Source organism: Neodiprion lecontei, chromosome 7, assembly GCF_021901455.1.
Source record: "Neodiprion lecontei isolate iyNeoLeco1 chromosome 7, iyNeoLeco1.1, whole genome shotgun sequence".
In the NCBI taxonomy this organism is placed as follows: Eukaryota; Metazoa; Arthropoda; class Insecta; order Hymenoptera; family Diprionidae; genus Neodiprion; species Neodiprion lecontei.
In genome coordinates, this window is record NC_060266.1 from 25212988 (window position 1) to 25233538 (window position 20551).

At 41.1% G+C, this 20551-nt stretch overlaps 1 protein-coding gene across 2 annotated transcripts; it reads left to right on the forward strand.

Moving 5' to 3' along the window:
- Positions 1-271: 271 nt before the first annotated feature.
- On the forward strand, positions 272-19560 carry LOC107225173 (tricalbin-1). Of its 2 annotated transcripts, XM_046744880.1 has the most exons (22): positions 272-632; positions 755-923; positions 7012-7178; positions 9152-9354; positions 10478-10764; positions 13905-13990; positions 14093-14288; positions 14361-14731; positions 14843-15068; positions 15151-15299; positions 15557-15592; positions 15808-15905; positions 16010-16183; positions 16271-16468; positions 16584-16853; positions 16931-17104; positions 17256-17457; positions 17541-17776; positions 17842-18061; positions 18154-18274; positions 18368-18585; positions 18706-19560. In XM_046744880.1, the coding sequence occupies exons 3-22, from the start codon at positions 7118-7120 to the stop codon at positions 18858-18860; spliced, it is 3681 nt and encodes a 1226-aa protein (XP_046600836.1). In that variant the 5' UTR covers positions 272-632; positions 755-923; positions 7012-7117; the 3' UTR covers positions 18861-19560. The 2 variants fall into 2 exon arrangements, with proteins under 2 accessions (XP_046600836.1, XP_046600838.1); XM_046744882.1 differs by lacking the exons at positions 272-632; positions 755-923 and having other exon boundaries at positions 5855-7178; positions 10478-10728.
- Positions 19561-20551: the final 991 nt, after the last annotated feature.

The window sequence follows — 20551 nt, forward strand, 5'->3', positions numbered from 1 at the left end:
CCTGCACATGTGCATCAACCCCGTGGCTGAACGAAGCCCTTAGTCAGCCTCAGCCAGCAGCTAACGTCGCTTGTAAAGCGACGCAAGTGTGGCGCCTGCAAGCCGTCTTATATAACGATTCATCTTTGCTTACGGGAGTAGGATATTTTATTCTCAGTCGTAATTATTATAAGAAGCTCTCTCGGATCAGCGTGCGAGGGAAATATAAGAGAGGGAGAGGGAACGTATATCTAGTTATACTCGTAGTAAATCCTGTTCTCCGTAACGAACGGAGAGACGCGGCGTGCGTGGATTACGCATGAGTTACGCGCGCATACGTTTCGGTTTGGGGACTTATGGGAGTTGGGCCGGTTTCACCGATCACCAAACAGCTTCTACGAGTGCCACCTGAAGCCTGGAAGAAGCTAGGCCGCGTAGCTAGCTGCTCGGGGTTGCTTCGTCACCGGAGTTCAAGCCGGTTGATCGGTTCGAGTCGATCCCTGACGAGTGAAGAGCGAGCGAAGAGCGAGTGAGAGAAAGAAAGAGAGAGAGATAAGTCGATCTGAGACTGGAAATACTAGGACTCCTCTGCTCGGGGATAACTCGAAGAAGGGATAGAAGAAACTCTCTGTAACTTGATTCTGTCGTCCCAGGTCAGTGTTGCCACGGTGGTCACGGTGAGCGGGTGCCGTTTTTATGACTATCGATGTGGATATCTGCGTATCTGTCCGTACTGAATGTCTTTTATACATCGTTATTGTATCCGCTTTTACAGACACCAGGAGTTTCGACAATAATCATCCGTAAGTCGAGTCGCGCGAGTGGATTTCTCAGTGTTTTATGCCGTCAACGGAATTAGTGCCGGTTATAGTAAGCACCGATGACACGTGACGAGGAAATCATACAACAGATAGAAATTTTAACTGAACAACATTTCTGAGCACGTGAGTTATTCCTGTATTTATAGTTTAATATATCATCTTAACCCTGGTAAAAATTTCTAATACAACGAATTTTTACAGAAATTTGAACATTTCGTATTATTTTGTACAAAATTGAAAATATGCATAGGTTTAAGTAAAGAGTTGTTAATTTTCGTTAAAAATTTTAGTATCTTGCGATTGTTTTTACTTAAAACATACAATTTATGAGAAACTATGCATATTTACAATTTTTTGTACAAAATTCTACGAAATGTCCAAAGTTTTTTAAAAAATTCATAGGACATCGTAGAAATTATTTTCATCGGTAAAAACACGAGTTTTGCGCGCATCGATGCATGACATTCGATGGGACGAAGGGTTAAACAACGAAGAGAATCGATATAAATTTCTCAAATCGTTATACATCTATCCATATCAGCCGATAAGCAAGCGTTAACCTAAGATTCTGTATTAAGATTACTAATTAAAAATTAAACGACACCCCAGATACCCACGTGTGGAGTCTCGTATAAAAAGCCGTCTGAACGATAATCACTATTCACGGCCGGTGGCGTTGAAACTGTTTAAGAATTTCGAAACTAGTTGTCGGACTGCTTTTTAAAACTCGATGTAAACATTTCCCGCGGCATTCTGTACCTCGTCCATTAAAATTAGTCGTGTATTTCAATATAATGCTGTATAATACCCCGCAACGCAGCGTATAGGGGAAATACACACGGTGTAAAAAGACTCCGGAAGTCATTCGATTTACATACCTGATGGGCGACAGGGTATACAGAGTGGTAAATTCGTTCCACGAAAACTAATTCCGACAAAAAGCTAATGGTCAAAAATTCATTCAACCAGGTTACTGTGTATAATCGGAGCAAAAAAAAAAAAAGAAAAAGAAAATTCCCCGATTCATTTTCGCCCTGCTCTATAAACCGTCTGATTTTTTATTTACATCTCCCACGCATGAAATTATAGGCAGTATTTTGACGCAGACCCGCCGAGTTATAAATAATATCAGATCGTGTAACGAGGATGGGTTTCGCACAATATCGTGCGTAGCGTCGAGTGTTGCGGGTATATTTTTCGGACACCCCGTAGGGATCGGTGCACCTTGCGTTCACGGCGAGAACATATCTCTCTCCCTCTCTTCCTCTCTCTGTGTGTGTGTGTGTAAAGATGTTACGTGTATATGCTGCACGTGTAGAGCACACATCGCAGGGAACCGCGTATCCATACATGCATATATATACATAATATACCATATACCTCGTACGTATCTCAGCTGCACCTATACCTACCTACCTCTACCTACCTGCCTGCCTGCAGCGTGCGACAGATGTTGCCCAACAAAGAAATAAAGAAAATAGTAGAAAAGAAGGAGAATGGAGTGAAACGGAGTAGTAAAAGAAAAGAAAGAGAAAAAAAAAGAAATAATACGAAAAGAGATGAAAAAAACCGCCCAACAAGCCGGCTCTCCGACTTCGTTAATACGACAACGACGACGACGACGACTCGCACCCATAACGGTCTTTAAACTATAAGAACCGGGAAGAACCAGCCGTTCCACTCCTCATTCGTCACTCCCTGCATCCTCGGACACGAGAACAGCGATGAGTGCGATGACTGGTTTCCATTTTTCGTTCGATCATCCGCTCTCTTCTTTATTTCGACGCGAAATTTCGGCAAAAAAATTTCTCACCGAATGTGACGTTCAGATTTTTAACGAGATCGAAGCAAGTCGGTGCAAGTAAGCTGAAGCTGTAATGTTACGGGTGTAACGCGGTTGCTTAACCGGGACTTAACCGTTAACGGGCCCCGGACCAGTCCCTTCGTAAATTTAAAACATATGTTAATATATACCGGGAAGCGTGCGCCAGCTTGCATACATATGCGTGTAATGCGTGTAAGGATGCCGTACACCGTATACACACAGTTTTATGCTAAAGTTCTGTGACTCGACTTTACTATCGTCGTCGTAGAAAAACATATCGGACTGCGTTGCCGTTTTACGATATCGCCTGTCTATACGCAACCCGCGACGCGCCGCGTGCTTTCGTAATTATCATTCTCATCCACGTATTGTAGTCTCGACCCTCCGCGTAGGTATTCAACCTGCGTTTGAATATAATTAGCGTCTGCAGTATTGCTCAACGGAATACCGCCGAGGCGTACGTCTTGTACGGTGTATTATGTATTCCGTTCCTTTATTTCCTTCTACGCAGGTCAAATGGTTCTTACTTTCGTCCGTAAGTCTTTGTACACACGGAGGGAAAGGATTGTTTGAGTTGAGTGATGATTCGCTTGATTCAAACAAGCGCTATAGTCAAATACGGCGAAGCCGATATTTGCTCAATTCAATAAAATACTTGCGACAACTTGATAGCGAATTGAATCAAGTCTTCGAATGATCATGCTGATTATCTAGTTATTCAAGACAACACGGCGCGAGTTTGTTGCGAAAATGTGAGATTGAAATGACTGAAAATTTGATTGAGCGCATCTCAATGGTTTTGTTTTAAAAATGTGAAATTGTTGTACCAAAACAAATTGAGCTTGTTTTAATTCACGTTTTGTCGAGTCAAGAGATCAATGGTTGAAATAGCTAATGAATTTTGTCGTTACAAAAATCTTTTGCATTGACCGAACATTTGAGTTATTCAAGCGCACAAGACGTATTCTTCGAATGATATCATTTATAATTCTAGTGACTCAAAATTTTGCTGGATTTACTCGACATTCAATAGATAAACCGCGAAAACTTATCGTTATATATGTACGATTTTACCACAATCTCTGAAGCGACTTTCGTATCGAGAAAGTTCACCGCCTAGTGGCCGTTTATAGTACCAGCATACCGATGTTTGCGACGAATATATTCTCTACTTGTTTCAAAGCAAAGTGTTGTTTATTTTACCTCGTAAACAAATCAGTGCAACCGATTCAACGAGTTGCGCCAAACAACCTCCGATTAGATCAACGAAGTACGGCATTCGGATCGATGTAAATTTTTTGTTGGCTAAATTCATGTACCTATTTGATTTGAAGTACCTAATCGTTTGTGTCGACGAACATGCTGCTTGGAGGAACAATACGATAAACGTCGAATGAAATGATATTCAGTCGACTCAATTTCGGAAACACATCGAAAGCTTCACTCGCTCGCGACAAGAAAGGCTTTTTCCGAATCAAGGCATTCGCTTGACTAAATCGAGATTGTTGAATCGAAGTCATCGTATTTGTAACAAACAAGGGATACAAGATTGAAGCGAACGGACTCCAACAAAATCTATTTCATTGGTTCAAGAATTCCTTTCTCTCCATCAACAACTTGTAACATATCATACAAGTTATTTACTAAAACTTTGACAATTAACGAGGAAAATAATTTCAGTTTATCGATTATGATATACCGTTCAAAATGAGGGCATTTGCCATAGGGTTTTATTATACCGAGCGAATCCTAGACGAGTTTATTCGGTCGATTGGTTTTCCCCGAAACTATTTTTCGACCTCCCCTGCAACCGTTGGATTCGGCCCACATTCGCACGCCATCGCCACCGGCGATCCTCTATATTACGCACGTCCATCAGGGGCCGGAAAACATCGCGTGGCTATAGCTGCAGGTACGAGGCAAGGATCAGGGGGCAAGAGGACGAGGACGAGGACGAAGGCGCGGGCGCGTTGCTCGAGCAAAAGGGTATAACCGACGACCTGGACGCGGATGTTCGGACGGGTGTCGTTTTAGTCGGACACCGTCAGTCCAGCCGAGTCGTCCGGATTACGCAGAGAAGCTACACGCGAGATCGGCACGTGGTGAACCGGAGGATCGCGTAAACGCGGTTGTGAATCATCGAGAAAAACGCCAAGTCGGAATCAACCCTCTTATAATCATATCATTCGTATATCGGTATTTTTCACGCGCGTTTATTATTCCATACATTTGTATATGGCCGAGTTTTTTTTTTTTTTTTTTTGCGTCAATCCGTTGCAGATTCCTACGTCAGTGAGATCTGACGGATGACAATGTGCAAGGAATCGGCGCGAAAATCATTTGATTTTAAATATTTTTAACACGCACTGACCGACCACGACGCTTTCTTTGAACCTTGCCTACGTTTCGTGGTTCATCTAGTCCGAAAAGTCGACTCTGCGGGAGTAATGCCAAAAATAAGAATCGCAATGAAAGTAAGGCCAGAGTTCGGAGGTTTGGGTTTATAGATTCGGGAGGCTCAACGGCGGCCTTACTCGGTTTATTATCGGTCATTGTCGTTCTGAAATTGGGTTGCAATTACGATCAGCCGTTTCTGTAAATCGAAAATAAACTCCTTGTGCACTGTGAAGGAGGAATTAGTGGCGGCCGGAGTAAAGGAGGGAGAGAATAGGCGGAAACGCGTTTATATTTTATGCACAAACAACAGTGCCAGTGCGTTATATCGAGCCCACTCTATACGTATACTATACAGATAACACAGCCAGCGTTCTCTAGAATTACCGTGAAATTAGTTCGCGCAATTTTTGCCAATTACACGTAAAACTACACCCAGGAGAGATTATATAGACCGATTTCGACCGCGGTTACAGTTGGGGCTGGGTTGAAATTACGAATTTGAAAAGTTGCGAAAGCGCCAAAATTTGAATTATTATTTTGCGAAAATTGAAGTGAAAAAATCAAACTTGATCCGTCGGCTTTCCGACCATTTGAAACTTTGTTGTTTCCTCAAAGCTTGATTTCTTTACTTCAAGTTTTGCCAGCAAATAATTCGGAATTAGAGACTTTTGGAACTTTTCAAATTCGGAACTTCAACCCCGCCCCATCAATTTGCAACGGCGCACTGGACTCGAGTGTATAACAATCAAATCGTCAATTATCGCTGTCATACACCAACGCCAATTTTCCCACACGTGTCATTTTACTCGCGGGTTTCTACTTGACCAAAGGTCAGAACACCAACTGGCGGGTCCACGGTAGAGCGAAAATTGTCGGTGTTGCTTATTTTCGCGCTACTTCTCGTCCGAACTGTTCGCAAATCACCGTTACCACAATTAATCGCAAGTGGTTTATACCCACTTCGCACAATCGTAGTCTCAGTGAGTGTGCGAAATACTAAACAATTCTTATCAAGGCGAGGTTTCGAGATCCTGCCGAGTAAAATCATACGCTAATTGTATTCGTCCGAGGACTGTACGAACCGTCGTGCTTCAAAGAAACTTTCCGACTTTTACGAACGGACGAGAATAAGCGCTCATAGTGATTTAACTCGCTTTCGGTCGTAAAAACGTTCTGCAGTTTACTTTCAGGCGAGAGAAATATCTCCAAGATTGAAATTCGGATGAAACGATCAGTTTTTTTTTTTTTTTACAAATAATCTCCGATCCTCGCTTAAGGTTTCGATTCGCAGACATCGGTCTCTGATTATAATCAATCCTTTTAACTGTCTCAATTTTCACATTGATAAATGAAACTTTGTGTACGTAATGAATAACGAATCGCTCCGTCTACAACAGCTGCACGCCTTTCAGCAATCGCAATTTCAATCTAGAGTACGACGTGCCTCCTGCCCATCGGAGTTGTTCCATAAATGTATTCGCGGTTCCCATGGGATTGTAGTAACACCCGCGACTAGAAGATGCCCTCGAAAGATAATCGGCCAACGTATGTAGGTACATTTATCATTGACTAGGACAAAGTAGTCGGAACAACTCCAATTCGCGTACGGTAATTGCCACGTAAGCAATTATATCCATAAAAAGTTGTTCCTTATATTTCGTAGTATTTTTAACTTCTCACGAGTTGCTGTTCAGCTATTGTAAAACACAAAGTTGGACTCGCTGCGTGATGCTTATAATTGTACCGCAAGTTTTTGAAGCGTTCGCAAGAAAACGATGAAAAAAATGAAAATTATTTACACGGTCTCTAAATTGTCTTGATGATAATTCGTTGAAATTTATGGCTTTGCGCGACGTGAAATTTGTAAGGAATCTACGAGTACAGGTTGTGATAAAATGACGGTGGACTATAATAATAACGGTTTTGTGACGCGCGATTACATCAAATCGCGGACTGACAAATAAACAGCGATTTCAAAATAAATAACAGAGATTGCACGAAGCGAAGGCTGGAAGAGAAAAGAGAGAAATAAGGAGAAAAACGTGGGCCTTATAGTGGATCTATTATAGCTCGGATGGCTCGTTGGAATTGAAGCATGCAGATTTTTTCCAGTTTCATGGCGCGTCATTTGAAGAGGGCTGCGTCACTGAAGAAAGGTACTGTACATACCTAAACATGACGCTTTTTTCCCTGAGAATATTACCTGCGGTTATTTCGTGTTAATTAATAACATATCCGTAATAATAAGCTTACGGCATATGCAAACTCGCTAATTTAATATCCGTATATTAAACGCACATGTATACCGAGTGTAACAACTGCGATCGATAAACCTCATTTCCTCCATAAATCAAACCGTGCTAAATTTGAACAATATATAGGATATCATTACTTGCGAAGCTCATTAGTGCCGCGCACCTCGTGAAGGTGGATACGGCTCATCCTAACTCCTAAGGATTTTAGGACAAACCCTACGTCGAACTTCCAACTTGAAAAAATTAAAGTCTCTAATCCTACTTTGACACTCTTGATAAACGATTGAACCTATTTTTCACGCTATTCGATTTACAGCTTCTCCATTGGACCTGTAACTCCTCATCTATAGATATATTATTACAGCGACATTCGAGTGTTAACGATGAATAATCCAAGGGCTATTTTGACATAATTTTGACGAGTTTCGATAACATTTGAATATTAAGTATCGCATTTCAACCGTATTCGTTCAACGTTCCCACGAATACAAAAACCCTTTATTTATTTGGATTTTAATTTGATTTCACACGTTTTAATCGTATTTTTTGTATTTCACATTTTTATTGTCAAATTAGGACCCAAAATGCCATTGAAATAGAACCTACTTTACTGTATTCGAGCCCTACGTAGGAGCTCCTCTAAAGTAGCCGTTAAATTTCGACTCCGACATGCGTCTGAAATTTCCTCACAAATACGAGACGTACCCGTTTACACAGTTCTTCATTAATTAATCGTAGGAACTTAATCCAGGATTACAAAGGTAACGACGAAGGGCGCATGATCTAACAGATTATATTTGATCAATAATGTTCGTTGTAATCTGTCTGTGTTTCTCTACACCGCATCGAAGCCTGTATAATATCACGGATAAACACACAGGCGGTACGGATTGAGCTTATGAAAGTTTCCTCGAATCACGCGATGCACCTGAAACTAAGTAACGATCAGTTGCTCGAATCAACCGCTCGGCCAACCTGGGCTCCCTGCTTAATTTCGTAAAACGTCGAAGCGCAAATTTAATATACCAGGGTAAAAATATCCCGCTACAATTAAACGTATTCACTTGTTCCGGCAGTTGATCAATCGATCAATCTCTTGATCTGATCTTCGATCAGGCTGCAGGATTACGGAAATTTCGCGACGCGGTGTTTCGGAGGTCAGAGGTGAAAGTGCAATTTAATTCCGCACCTTATCTCTTTAGGTGCTTTGGAAGCGCTTAATTCTGCCAAGGTTGCGCTCCACTTATTCGTCGACCCTTCCCCCCCCCCCCCCCCCTACAAGCGATTTGGGAACAAGCGAACCGGAAACTGTTTCCATAATTGTAAGGATCGCCGCAGGCTGACCATTCCTACACGGAATGTACTCGTAAACGAGTTGTTTTCGATCCAAGAGTATTATTACACGCGCGTACCTGCGGTGGCCGGGTTGAAGTTACGTACTTGAAAAGTTCCGAAAGCGTCTAATTCCGAATTATTTGGCGGCGAAAGTTGAAGTAAAGAAATCAAACTTTGAAGAAACGACAAAGTTTCGAATGGTCGGATACCCGACGGGTCAAAGTTCCAAAATGCAAGATTCCGAAAATTCAAGTTACGATAGAGAAAAGTTCCGAAAATTAAAATATACTCAACGAGTGGGTGTGAAAAATCGGAAAAACCAAAACAAAGAAAGATCAAATTGGTGAAATTTCACCAAAATCATTCCGAATTCTTTGCTTTAACTTTCCCCGGCGTGAAATTCGGAATCAGACGCTTTCGGAACTTTCAAAATTCGAAATTTCAACCCCGCCCCTACCTGCGGTACGAAAAGAAACCCTCCGCCGTCCACAACGAACGCATTCCTTTTACTGTTTTAACACGCTGACGCATCTTCGCAGGGAAACGAGAGGGTAGCGGAAGCTGCAGCCCTGGGGAAAGACCGCCGGCAGTATATCTGGCTGGAAATCCCTTAACCACCCTCCAGATCCCCGTGGGTGGCCCTGCAGGGGGTCTCGGAGGCGTCGCGACGATGAGCACGGACGACTTGGCGACGCAGGATGACGAGTTCGCCGTCGCCCTCGCCTTGGCCCAGAAGACAGAGGTTTTTCTTACAGTCTAAAAATACTCTTGCATTTCTTTATTTACTTGATTATTCCCCGTCAACTCGATGGACGCACAGTTTACGCGTGTGAAATTTTACACAGGCTGTAGAGCTTTCCCTTTGTTTTACATATTTTTTTACCTCTTTAATTTGAATATCGCGTGTAAGGCCGAGACGAGGCTAAAATTGTTATCTAAATCACAGAATCTCGCTTCGGGGGAGGCGAAATTGTGTATTCATACGTGAAACTCGTAAGACCCGGCATAAGTTAGATAAGCCTGTTGTGCGTTGTACCTTCGGTCGACTCGAGCCACCGACGCCCCCTAATTTAAAACCGTGTATTATTTACTTCGTTACAATCTCGGTATTACGATATGAGACAGGGTACAACGTACCGTGTCTACGCGTAAAGCTTGAGACCGTCGATACAGACACCGTGGTCACGCAGCCTCGGATTGATTTACGACCAACTTTTCACGCCTTGGGTGCTTAAGGGTATCGACTTTAATCATTTATTTATTTTCATCTCTTTTGTCTAGAACGTGCTGGTTGAATTGGTATACGTTGAAATCTGTCAGCTAGTCACTGCGGTCAACTTGAACCCAGGAGATCTTCACTTACGGTTTTTTCCTTGTAACGCTTTCCAGAATAGAATTTTGAACCGTAGTTTTTCAGACATACGATATACATTTCGAATGTAAATATATGTGCATGTAGATGGGGGAAAAAGGAATTGAATCAAATTAGATTTTGCTGGAGTCCGTTCGCTTCAATCTAGTGTCCGTTATTTGTTTTGATACAACAATTTCACAATTTTAAAACAGAACGATTGAGATGCGTTGAATCAAATTTTCAGTCGTTTCAATCGCACATTTTCTTGATACAAAATTCACATTATCGCAAAGAACTCGCGCCGTGTTGTCTTGAATAAATAGATAAACAGCACGATCATTCGAAGGCTTGATTCAGTTCTACGTTAAGTTGTCGCAAGTATACCGTCCGGCAAAAGTGTCTTGTCGAAATAAGTAATTATCGCGTTCGCCTCATTCGACTACAGTCTTTATTTGAATCGAACGAATATCACTCGACTCAACCAATCCTTTCCCTCCGCGTATGTTTTCAGCGTGACGCGGAGGCGGTGCGAGGTGCTCTTTATCTCGGGGTCGCCCTCTTGGTTGCGTGGGTCGTTGGGGCAGCCGGTTTGTCCCTGGCATGGTTAGTCCTGGTTCTCGCCCTCGTTGGAACGATATTCCGAGCGAGGCTGTCGCGGCTTCTGCAAACAGCCCTTCAACACGAATTGTCGAGGCTTCGTCGGCGCAGGGCGCTCTACAAGGACGAGACTGCTGAGTGGCTGAGCCTGCTGATAAATCGCTGGTACATAAAACAAGCTCAAACTTCCTACAACGCAAAGTACGTGGATCGAGAAGTGAAGATGAGAATGAAAGGAACGATGTAGTTACAATTGATTCGCCGATTTCTGTACACGGTATCGAATATCGGAGCTGGCACGGACATTAACATTATTACGGGGCCAGTTTAACGATCATGATGGGTGAATGAACTCCGTCGCTGTTGCTGCTGCTGCTGCTGCGTTTGGGTGCCAAGAGTCCTGCGGAGTCAGTCAGTCAGTCAGTCCATGAACTGCGGACCGTTGTACGAGTTAGACCAGTCGTAGGGCAGCTGCCGACTGCTGCTGGAGTATAGACATTTGTAAACATTCCACATTCCACATTCCCTTTGCGAGTTGTGGTACCCGCAACGCGCCTTTCACGTTCTAAAACGCGACGGCCGCGTCTCCAGTCGACCAGTCGACTACTTCCTTGACCGTGTAGTCGAGAAGCAAGGAAAATATTTATGCCTACACGTGCATGTATATTTCTCTTGATGCGTTATAACCGATGCCGATATGTACAATTAGGGGGGTTCTTTTTTAACATTTTTTTTTTAACACGTCACTCGAAACATTGTGACAAATACTGAAAAAAAACGAATATTACCGTAAAACCTGGAGGAGGTAGGAAAATATTTAGAGATCACATCGTAAATATAAATAAAAAATATTACAATAATTGATAGCGATCTCTAAATATTTTCCTACCGCCTCCAGGTTTTACCACAGTATTTGTCACAAATTTTCGAAGCGGCACCTTGAACGAAAAGAAATTTTTAAAAAATGAACCATCCTAATGTACATACGTGAGGTACAATATGTATGAATGGCAATATTCGCGGTTAATGAACAGCACCGCAAACTGATGACTGTTCGTGATTGTGGAAAAGTGATTGTGCAAATGTTATAATACACGCTTTTCAAATTTGTTTCGTTCTAGTTCCCCGGTTATCTTCAATCGCGATAAAATAAACTACAAAGCACGGATTTAGACTATAGATTGAGAGTAACGCAAATTCGTTGTTACCTAAACGTCGCATCGTGAAACTAATTTTTTTTACTCATATCACCGAATTTTATTTCCCTGTCATTCTTTAGCTATAAAAGTCCGTTTCTCTTTGAGAATCTAGGAATTATGGCCGATGAAAGACGCAAGCCTTTCGTAAGGTACACACACGTAACAGTCGGTGCAACTAACCGACAATATCCCGGGCGTCAAAGAATTCAATGTCGTTTAAAGTATCCGTCCTAAAGCAGCGAGCGCACGTTGTGTATCTATTATTTGTTCGTTCGATGAAAATCGATTTGCCGATCCCTCAAAGAATCCGAGAATCACCGTTTTCCAATCCATTCTCGTTCGCTATAATAACTTACCTCGCTCCTATAATCGTATAATCGTATAATCAATTATTTATCACGACGGTTGCTTTGTTATGCGATTGGCTGGAAATTGCCGAGCTGTATATCTGCGGGCAAAATCAATCCTCTTAATCCTCTCGGTTACGTGGTTTTTTTCCCCAACATTCCTTTCCACCCTTTGTTGTCGTCACGTTCTCCGTCACTTGCTATTTGAGTTGAGTCATAGATGTTTCGGCGAAAATAAAAAGCAATCAAAGCCATGTATTGTATATTTATTAGTCTGCGCGTTTAATTTCCGATAAAATATCTACAAAAAATAAATATACCCACGTCAATTATCTTCCATCCGAATACAGGTACAATATTAAACCTTAAGTGTTAAATGAAACCCGTATTTTGCTCCCGTTTGCGTATCACGGGTGGTCGAATGTATTACGGAAGAGGGCCGCGAGTGATTTATCATGAAACATGGTTGTATTTTCTCGAGGTTCACTTTGCGGGGGCGATAGCAGTGATAGTTTACCTCAAGTGGAATGTAACGTCGACGTGTCCAAGAGTTATCTACCCACTTGCATAATTTGCATACACCTATACCTAATAGCAGTGATCCGCAGCTATGTTAAACCGTGTAATGCGGTTGCAATGCGTGCATAAGGCCCTGCAGGCAGCAATTCGTATGAACTCTCGTACGCGGCGAAGCATGTAAAGATCAATCTGTGAAGTATTACGTAGGTACACGAAAGACTGCCGAGTTTTCCTATCTTCTTTTTCATCATTCATAAATGCATCTCCATGCGACAGTAAATAAAAACTTCCTTCTCTACGTGACACCGGAAGAATTTTCTTTCAAGCTCTCTACGGGCTATGATTTCTTTACATTCCGTCAACACGGTGCGAAAAAAGATTATAAAAAATCAATCTTGTGTATTTTCCATCGTCAAACAGGCGCGTCTTTCGACGCGTAGATTGTCGATCCCGATATCGTCGTGTGCATGCATATCAACGTAAATTTTCTAGCATTTGTACCGCATGCCTCCCGTAAACTAGTCCGGCATAAATTAAAGCTCGTTGAAATCCTGGATGCATAAATTGCGAATATCCCCGGGCCGGCTGACTCGTGACGGCGTTACTACTGCAGCAGGCGGCGTGTCTGGTTATATGTAACTTTGACTACTGCAGCCTGTTCATTGCGAAATCCTTTACAGTCTGACCAATCCCGATCTGCACTACTGAACGACGCTCGGGATTCGAGTCCCGTCGAAAGATTCTTCGTATTTTTAATTCTTTTTCATTTTTACTGAAGCGATGGACAAAACTTTCAGAAGTGATGTAATGGGTACCTATGAAATCGTGAAACTGGTTGATTTTCGCAATAATATCGAATTTTACTCAGCAATTTACAACCATAGGTAAAAAAGTATAAAAACTACACAGGATAATACACCTTAATTTATGCATACATTCACTCAACTCTTAATTATAGAGAAGAATGAATATGATATTTTTCTGTACCATGAAAATTGAATTTTGGTGGATGAAATTTTTATTTTTGTATTTTCAAAATTGTTTAAACAGATTGGATCTAATTCATTTGTTTACAATAATTTTATTCGCTAAATGTAATTGTAAATCGTTTCTTGAACGTTGAATTTTGTTCAAAGAATTACCAATTTCAAGTCTCAATATACAGCAAAACAAAGAAGAGAGAAAAAAAGAAAATACAAAGCATGTTTTTCATTTGCATATCACTCTTAAAATACCTACACACATACTATTATTCATTATCAGATTCACAATGCAGGTGGAGATTCAGCGCGGGAAGTATATTCACTCTTGCCAAGGAACGATTGGAGCCAATTTTGAATGAGTCAAAACCCGGGATACTTGGTAAGCCATAAATTAAGATTATTGTAAACCATCCTGAATTACGGGGTCTAATCATAGAAGACACCCCGAGAATGTGATTAAAGTTTCAAAATACCGAATAAGGTCCATTGGAGCTGCGAGAACTCACTTTTGGGGAACAGACACCCTGTATAACGCGTGTTAGAGCCCTGGATTACAGCGGAGATGACGATGGACCTGCCGCAAGACCCGGCTTCAGTAAACTCTCTGTTGAAGCTGATCTTCGATTGGACTGCGAGCAATTCAGGATGCTCATCACAACCAGGCTCTTTGGAAAAGGGTGAGCCACTTCCTTCTTCATCCAACTTTCTCGATTCCTTGCCTTTTGACAAAATAATGGATTGTCTCGCAGAGTTGGGATGGACATTGATGTTGCGGTTGAAAAACTGTCTCTTGCTGGTACGGTGTTGGCAACTCTGACACTGAACTCCGCAGCTCCATTTCCACACGTAACGCACCTCAGCGTGAGTTTCGTAGAAAAGCCAGATGTCTGGTTTAGTGTCAGGGTCCTTCGCGCTGTCCAAATGATGGAGGTACCCCTGGTAAAGACATGGATCCATGCGGTCGTCTCTGATGCTCTTGCAAGCTGGATAGTCGATCCTGGACATCTTGAATTGGACCTTCGAGCGCAGGAGAGACCTGGACCAGGTCTGGATTGCGTATCGCATGATACACCTCACGGAGTCCTTACCGTCACCCTCAGCCAAAGCAACACGGTCTCAGGTAACTTTCATGCATTGAAAATCAGACCTTGGTTTATATTTGTACTTTTAAAGTGGATTCTCTTGCAAACTGACAATTTCTCACAGAGTTGTGTTAATTTTTGGTTGGTAGGAACTACAACGGACGAAGTTAGGTGGTTGGTGGTCACCATAGGCGACCAGCGACTAGTGACGCCACATCTCTGCGCCAGCTGGACAGAAGATGTGTCTTTTCTGGTCGGGTCGTTGGAGAATGAACGAATCAGCATAAAACTGAAAGCCAAAAGGCTGGTCAGCACCATAACTCTGGCTCAATTTGAGCTGGCGCTGGGTGTGTACAACTGGGAAAATTCTACTGTGTAAGAGCGATTAAATCATGTATCTTTTGAATAGAAAATGTAAAATTTTGCTGGCAAATTGGTAATCATATTGTATTTACAGGGTTGAGAGTGTGCTGCAACAGAAAAAACCATCACGAAGTAGCGCCAATATTCCCAATATCAATGCTAGGCTGGAGTACAGCTCACTGCCCACCTTGGAACCCGATTTACCACAGCCAGAATCACTGGATGAAAGCCTTCATCCCTCGGGTAATTAAAACGACACTGTTTTGCTGGTGAATGTTGGTTAATCGAGTCTATTATAACCCTGTGAGACTTGGAGATGCAAATGAAGATGAAATAGAATAGCGATGAGTATTGAATAATCAATGGAGGCTTTGGATAAAGTTTGACCAAGTATTGAGGATGAAGAAAGTCATAGGTCCTGTATCCAAAGCTGATTATTTGCCATTCGCCTGTGCCTTACTCTCATTATGTTACTTAGCTTTGGTTTTTAACATTTTCAGTGACTCGAAAAAATTCGTACCGAAAGCAAAGAGCAGGTAAATTGCGAATCGACCGAATGTTAATTGAATTGTTTGTCAGGCATGGTCTTACACGATTTTTCTCATTATTGGTGCACCAGAGCACGCACAAACAACATGCAATTTATTTCAACATTGCGAAGTTTGTGTTTCACTAAATGAAAAAACTGCAATACACAACGCTTTCCGGCTGTGTACACTGTCAATTATGCAATTCTTTTTTTCCTTACCAGGTGTGCTCGTTGTTTACATACATTCGGCGGAGGATCTTATCAACAGCGATCCCTCCCACTGCAATCCGTATTGTATGCTCTTCAATAATCGTAAAAAAGCAAGTAATAAAATTATTTTCACGTGTTTATCAACATTTCTCTTTTTGCCGAATTGGGAAAATCAAAAAAATATACATTCAATAGGGATAATTAACTTTCACAGGTAAAAACTACACATTACGTCCGAGGCACAAGCTCGCCAAGATGGGAGGCCAGGACGCAGTTTCTTGTACAAGACTACACTCAAGTTTCTCTGAGCTTCGTTATATGTTCATGGAATATATCTAAAATGGCAGATACGGACATGCTGGGTCTGGCTATGCTTTCTTTATCACAGGTAAACGTGTACAAACGGTTTCTGTAAAGAATTCGAATTAGAATAATTACTGACATCCGGACAGACAATAAACCATCAAATTTTCAGGGCACTAGATGGATTGTCAGAAGAGAACTGACTCTTAGCGGTTCAAGTGGGTCATCAACTGTGACAGTTTCTGTGCTTTTCCATCCAGTCAGAAGTGTTCAACAAGTGGTCTCTAGTAGACGTGGAAGTATTGCACCCATAGGATCTGATGATGATCCTAAGATGAAGCGAAACAGTCTTCCATGGATGCAACAAGCGGTAAATTATACATTTTCTTCATAGTTTTTCAAAGATGGTATGCTCAACGATGGCCATTGTATCGTAGACTGTTAATATTGACAAGTGTTAAAAGTAATCAACTATGAATTTTCAGAAAATGCTTCTAATACATCGAGATGCAGACCCTGCCTCCTCAGATATATCAAGCCTTCTGTCGACAGGCAGTGGATTGATGGAGGTGACCTTGTTACGAGCAAAAGACCTCGTTGCAAAAGATTTAAACGGTTTCAGCGATCCATTCTGCGAACTGAGACTGAACAATGAAACAAAGTATAAAAGCAGCATAAAAAAGAAAACTCTGAATCCCTGCTGGGATGAAAGTTCAATCATGGGATTGCCGAGGGCCGGAGAAAATTTGGACATTGTAAGAATCTTGCCATTCCCAGTGAAAAAAAATATTAGAAATAAGTATCGCATATGACCTAGTTACTCCATATTCAGATGCTGTGGGATCACGATACTTTTGGGATGAAAGATTATCTCGGAAAAGTGTCATTAGCCCTAGAAGATATAAGAAAACTGTCGAGCAGCGATCAGTCCCATTGGTTCATACTCAAGGGAACCAAATCAGGATCTGTTGAGCTCAAGATCAAAGTTCTCTCCGAAGAATCTGAGGTGGACATAATTCACAGTAGTTGTAGGATTTTTTCCAGCTGTACATCGTCCTCTGTTTACTGATCTGTTGTTGAAGGAACTGGAAGTAAAATTTTTCTGGTATCAAATTTTTGGGAAAGTCTGTTTTAACTCTGTTCATCTGCTTTCTCAGACGCAGAGCACGTATGCGGCAAGTACCGTCAGTGATTCTTCCACACGGCAGGATGCAGAGCCAGATGCTGTCGCAACTGTTGTTCGACGGCCATCAATGGAAAAATCTAAAATGAGATTGCATCTGGGACCGGTGGTTCCTCCTCCACCGCCTCCTCGCACTGTCACCTTGATTAAACCGCCAGCCATAGTCCATCTACCTGGTATGTAATTATTATTTTGTTGAAACAAGTGATTGTGTCTTGTTCTAATTGTTTCATGGAAATTTATGTTTGGAATGATGTAGATAAGACCAGTGCGACTAGCAAAGAATCGGGTGAAGTAAACGGTCTGGCAACTGGTTGGTCTGGGCGGGATACCAGCACAGTAAGCGGCGATAACGCAGAGGATGGCGTTGATAGTAGCACCCTAGAAAAATTTGGGGAAAGAAGATCATCGCATCACAGTTTGACACCAAGCCCTGATAATGGTTTTGGGAAGAAGACGCCTCAGTACAACAGTTTTCGAGTAATGAAGCAGAAGGTGAGATTCGACATATTCTTTTCGTTAAATCGACTAGGTTTATACCGATTTCCGACTTTTATCAGGTTAAACGGGGACTCAAACTTCGCAGATTTCGATCTGAAGTTAATATTGAGGATAAGGGAGACACTGCGAAAGGTGTCGCACTGAGTTTGGAACCTCGAGGAGGTGGGGAAGCTGATGCGACGGAGTTACTTCAGGGTGCCGGTCTCTCCCATGCAGTTTCGCAACCGGACATGCTTGGGAGGATAAGGCAGCCAAGTCCGAACCTGCGTGGAACGAGAGGTCAGTGAGCTTGTGCTAAAATACTTTGAACGTAGTATTGAGCTACACGATTAAACTAATTTTAAAAAACAATTATCCCTGATTATCTGCAGACTTGAAAGCAATCAATGGCACCAGAGAAAAGTATTCCGGTGTTGAAGGAAAAGTACTCCAAGCCCAAGGTCTCCATGTTGCTCATATTGCCCAGCTTTATTGTCGGGTGAAGTTTCAAGCGTAAGTTGATTGTTTATGCAAGAGAAATCAAATTCTTTAATGAATCTCTGATAGAAGTATCTACATAATATTTTATAATCAAATAACTTATAGGTGCACAAGTCCAGAGAAAATGTCGTCTTCCACTAACGGCGGTAAGACATTGACAAAGTCTCGCCTTCTTCCGGCAATGCCCAATCCACAGTTTGGCGTTGACTTCCAAATTGATAGCGATGAAGTATCCCGGCAATCTTCTCTTATTTTCGAAATTCGCAGCTCCAACAAGGAGCTGTTGGCCAGCCGCAGAGTTACACTTCACGAACTTCTAAGTGGTAATTACATACCATATTATTACGTTACGATTTTTGTCATGCTACATTAAGTTCCGACTGCCGTTGAGTGCAGATTTTTGCGACTCGTCGACTAAGTTGGGCTTTGAAATATCTTTACAGGTGCTTCTGCGGCTACCAACGACGTGCATACTTGGCTAGCATTGAATAATGGCGCATCGTTGGAAATACAAATTGGGCATGGGAAGGAAGTGAAGAATAAATCCACGAAAAAGTTGTTCCGGTCTTGGTCAGTGCACAGAATTGGCAAAATTTGAAAGTGGTGTAAATTTCAGCCTGCAGTTCCAATGCATCGAGCTGAAAACAGTTGAATTTAACATCTACTAGGTCGCTTTGGTCATATTTGCAGATTATATTCGATCCGAAATTTATCAGGTAAACTGCAAAGTGTAGCACATCCATGGAGAATACTGACGAGTTGATTTTAAGATGTTTTTATTTTTGTATATATTAGAAATACTATGTTTATAATATTAAAAATTAAATCTTTTTAGTAGTCTAACTGTAAGAGTTCGCCATTTCATAAATAGATTTTGGTCAGTATTGCGTAAAACTGATAAATTTGGAACGTTTTCAAAATGAAATCATATTGATTTCATTCTTATAGAATCACTTTCAGCTTCTCTTGGAATATCTTGCTCCAGCTATTGACAGCATGAATTTGTGAGAAATACTCTCTGTTGTTGTATGTTCAAGCATAATGTGACTTACAATCGTTTTCGGATTTAACGTCCAGTACTGATGAAGAATCATATCATTCCGTAATAATACGTACCTATATAAATATACATGTATAATATTATGAGAGAAAATTTTTCACTGTACATTTCTTCGAATATTATAAAACTTTCAAGAAGATATTTAAAAAATATAAACAGTATATCGCCATATTATTGGCAAACTTATCATATTGTACAGAGACTGGGTATCGGACAAAATAAATTATTCGACTATTTATATTTATTTTCAGATTTACTATATTTATACATGCATATTTGAATGTAACTCAAATAGAATTTTTTCTACGTAAATAACAAATGTACTTTAAACCAATTATGTAAACGACTTCATTGTCTCATCAATCTTGGTATCCGCGATTAATGAATTACACAGTAAAATTTGAATTCAATCATGGAACTATGTTTTATTTCGTCTCGATTACATTGACGTTGAAAAATAATCTCACAAACCAAACATTTTGTAATAATTAGTTTCAAGTTTTAGTTTCTAAGGTATGAGTTGCTTGAAACATTGTTTAGTTTTTCCTGACTTTCAAGAAGCCGAGTCAAGGGTGGTATTGATTTTCACGTGGCTAATGCTCGTAAATTATACAAGAACTGTATTATTTTCCGTCACCATTATTATGAGAAAATGCTGTCCGTACTGGGTCTTAATTGAACCTTGCTGCATGCATTTTAATCCACACCGCAGGGGCGAACTTCTTTGTTGTTATATTATAGTGCCCATGACCCTTGACGAATCAGAAAAATTTTTTCGTCATATAAGCAGCAACGATTACTGTATTGTATATCATGATACAATAATTCAACGTGGATTGTTTGAAGAGTTATCATACACCCCCATTACTTTGATATCGTTGACTGTACGCTGGTAAAATATTCATGGAATTTTCACACTGTAGTAGTGGGAGTGTACCCAACGTAATTATAGGTTTCAAAATTATCGAGTGGTATAATTACCCAACAATCCATACTGGCTCTGTCGAAACTGCCATATTTTTGACGTAGTACCTTGGTTTGGTTACAGTCTTTATTGAACATCTCGTATTTCTCGTCGAGGTCTTTTTACCCAGAATCGACATTGTTTCATCAATTATCTAGTCTGAGTAATCACACGAGTAACTTTTTCAACAGTATATTTTCCCTTTTTCCATCACAATAAGAAAGGTATGGTATGTTAAATTTGTGAGTGATTAATGATTATTACC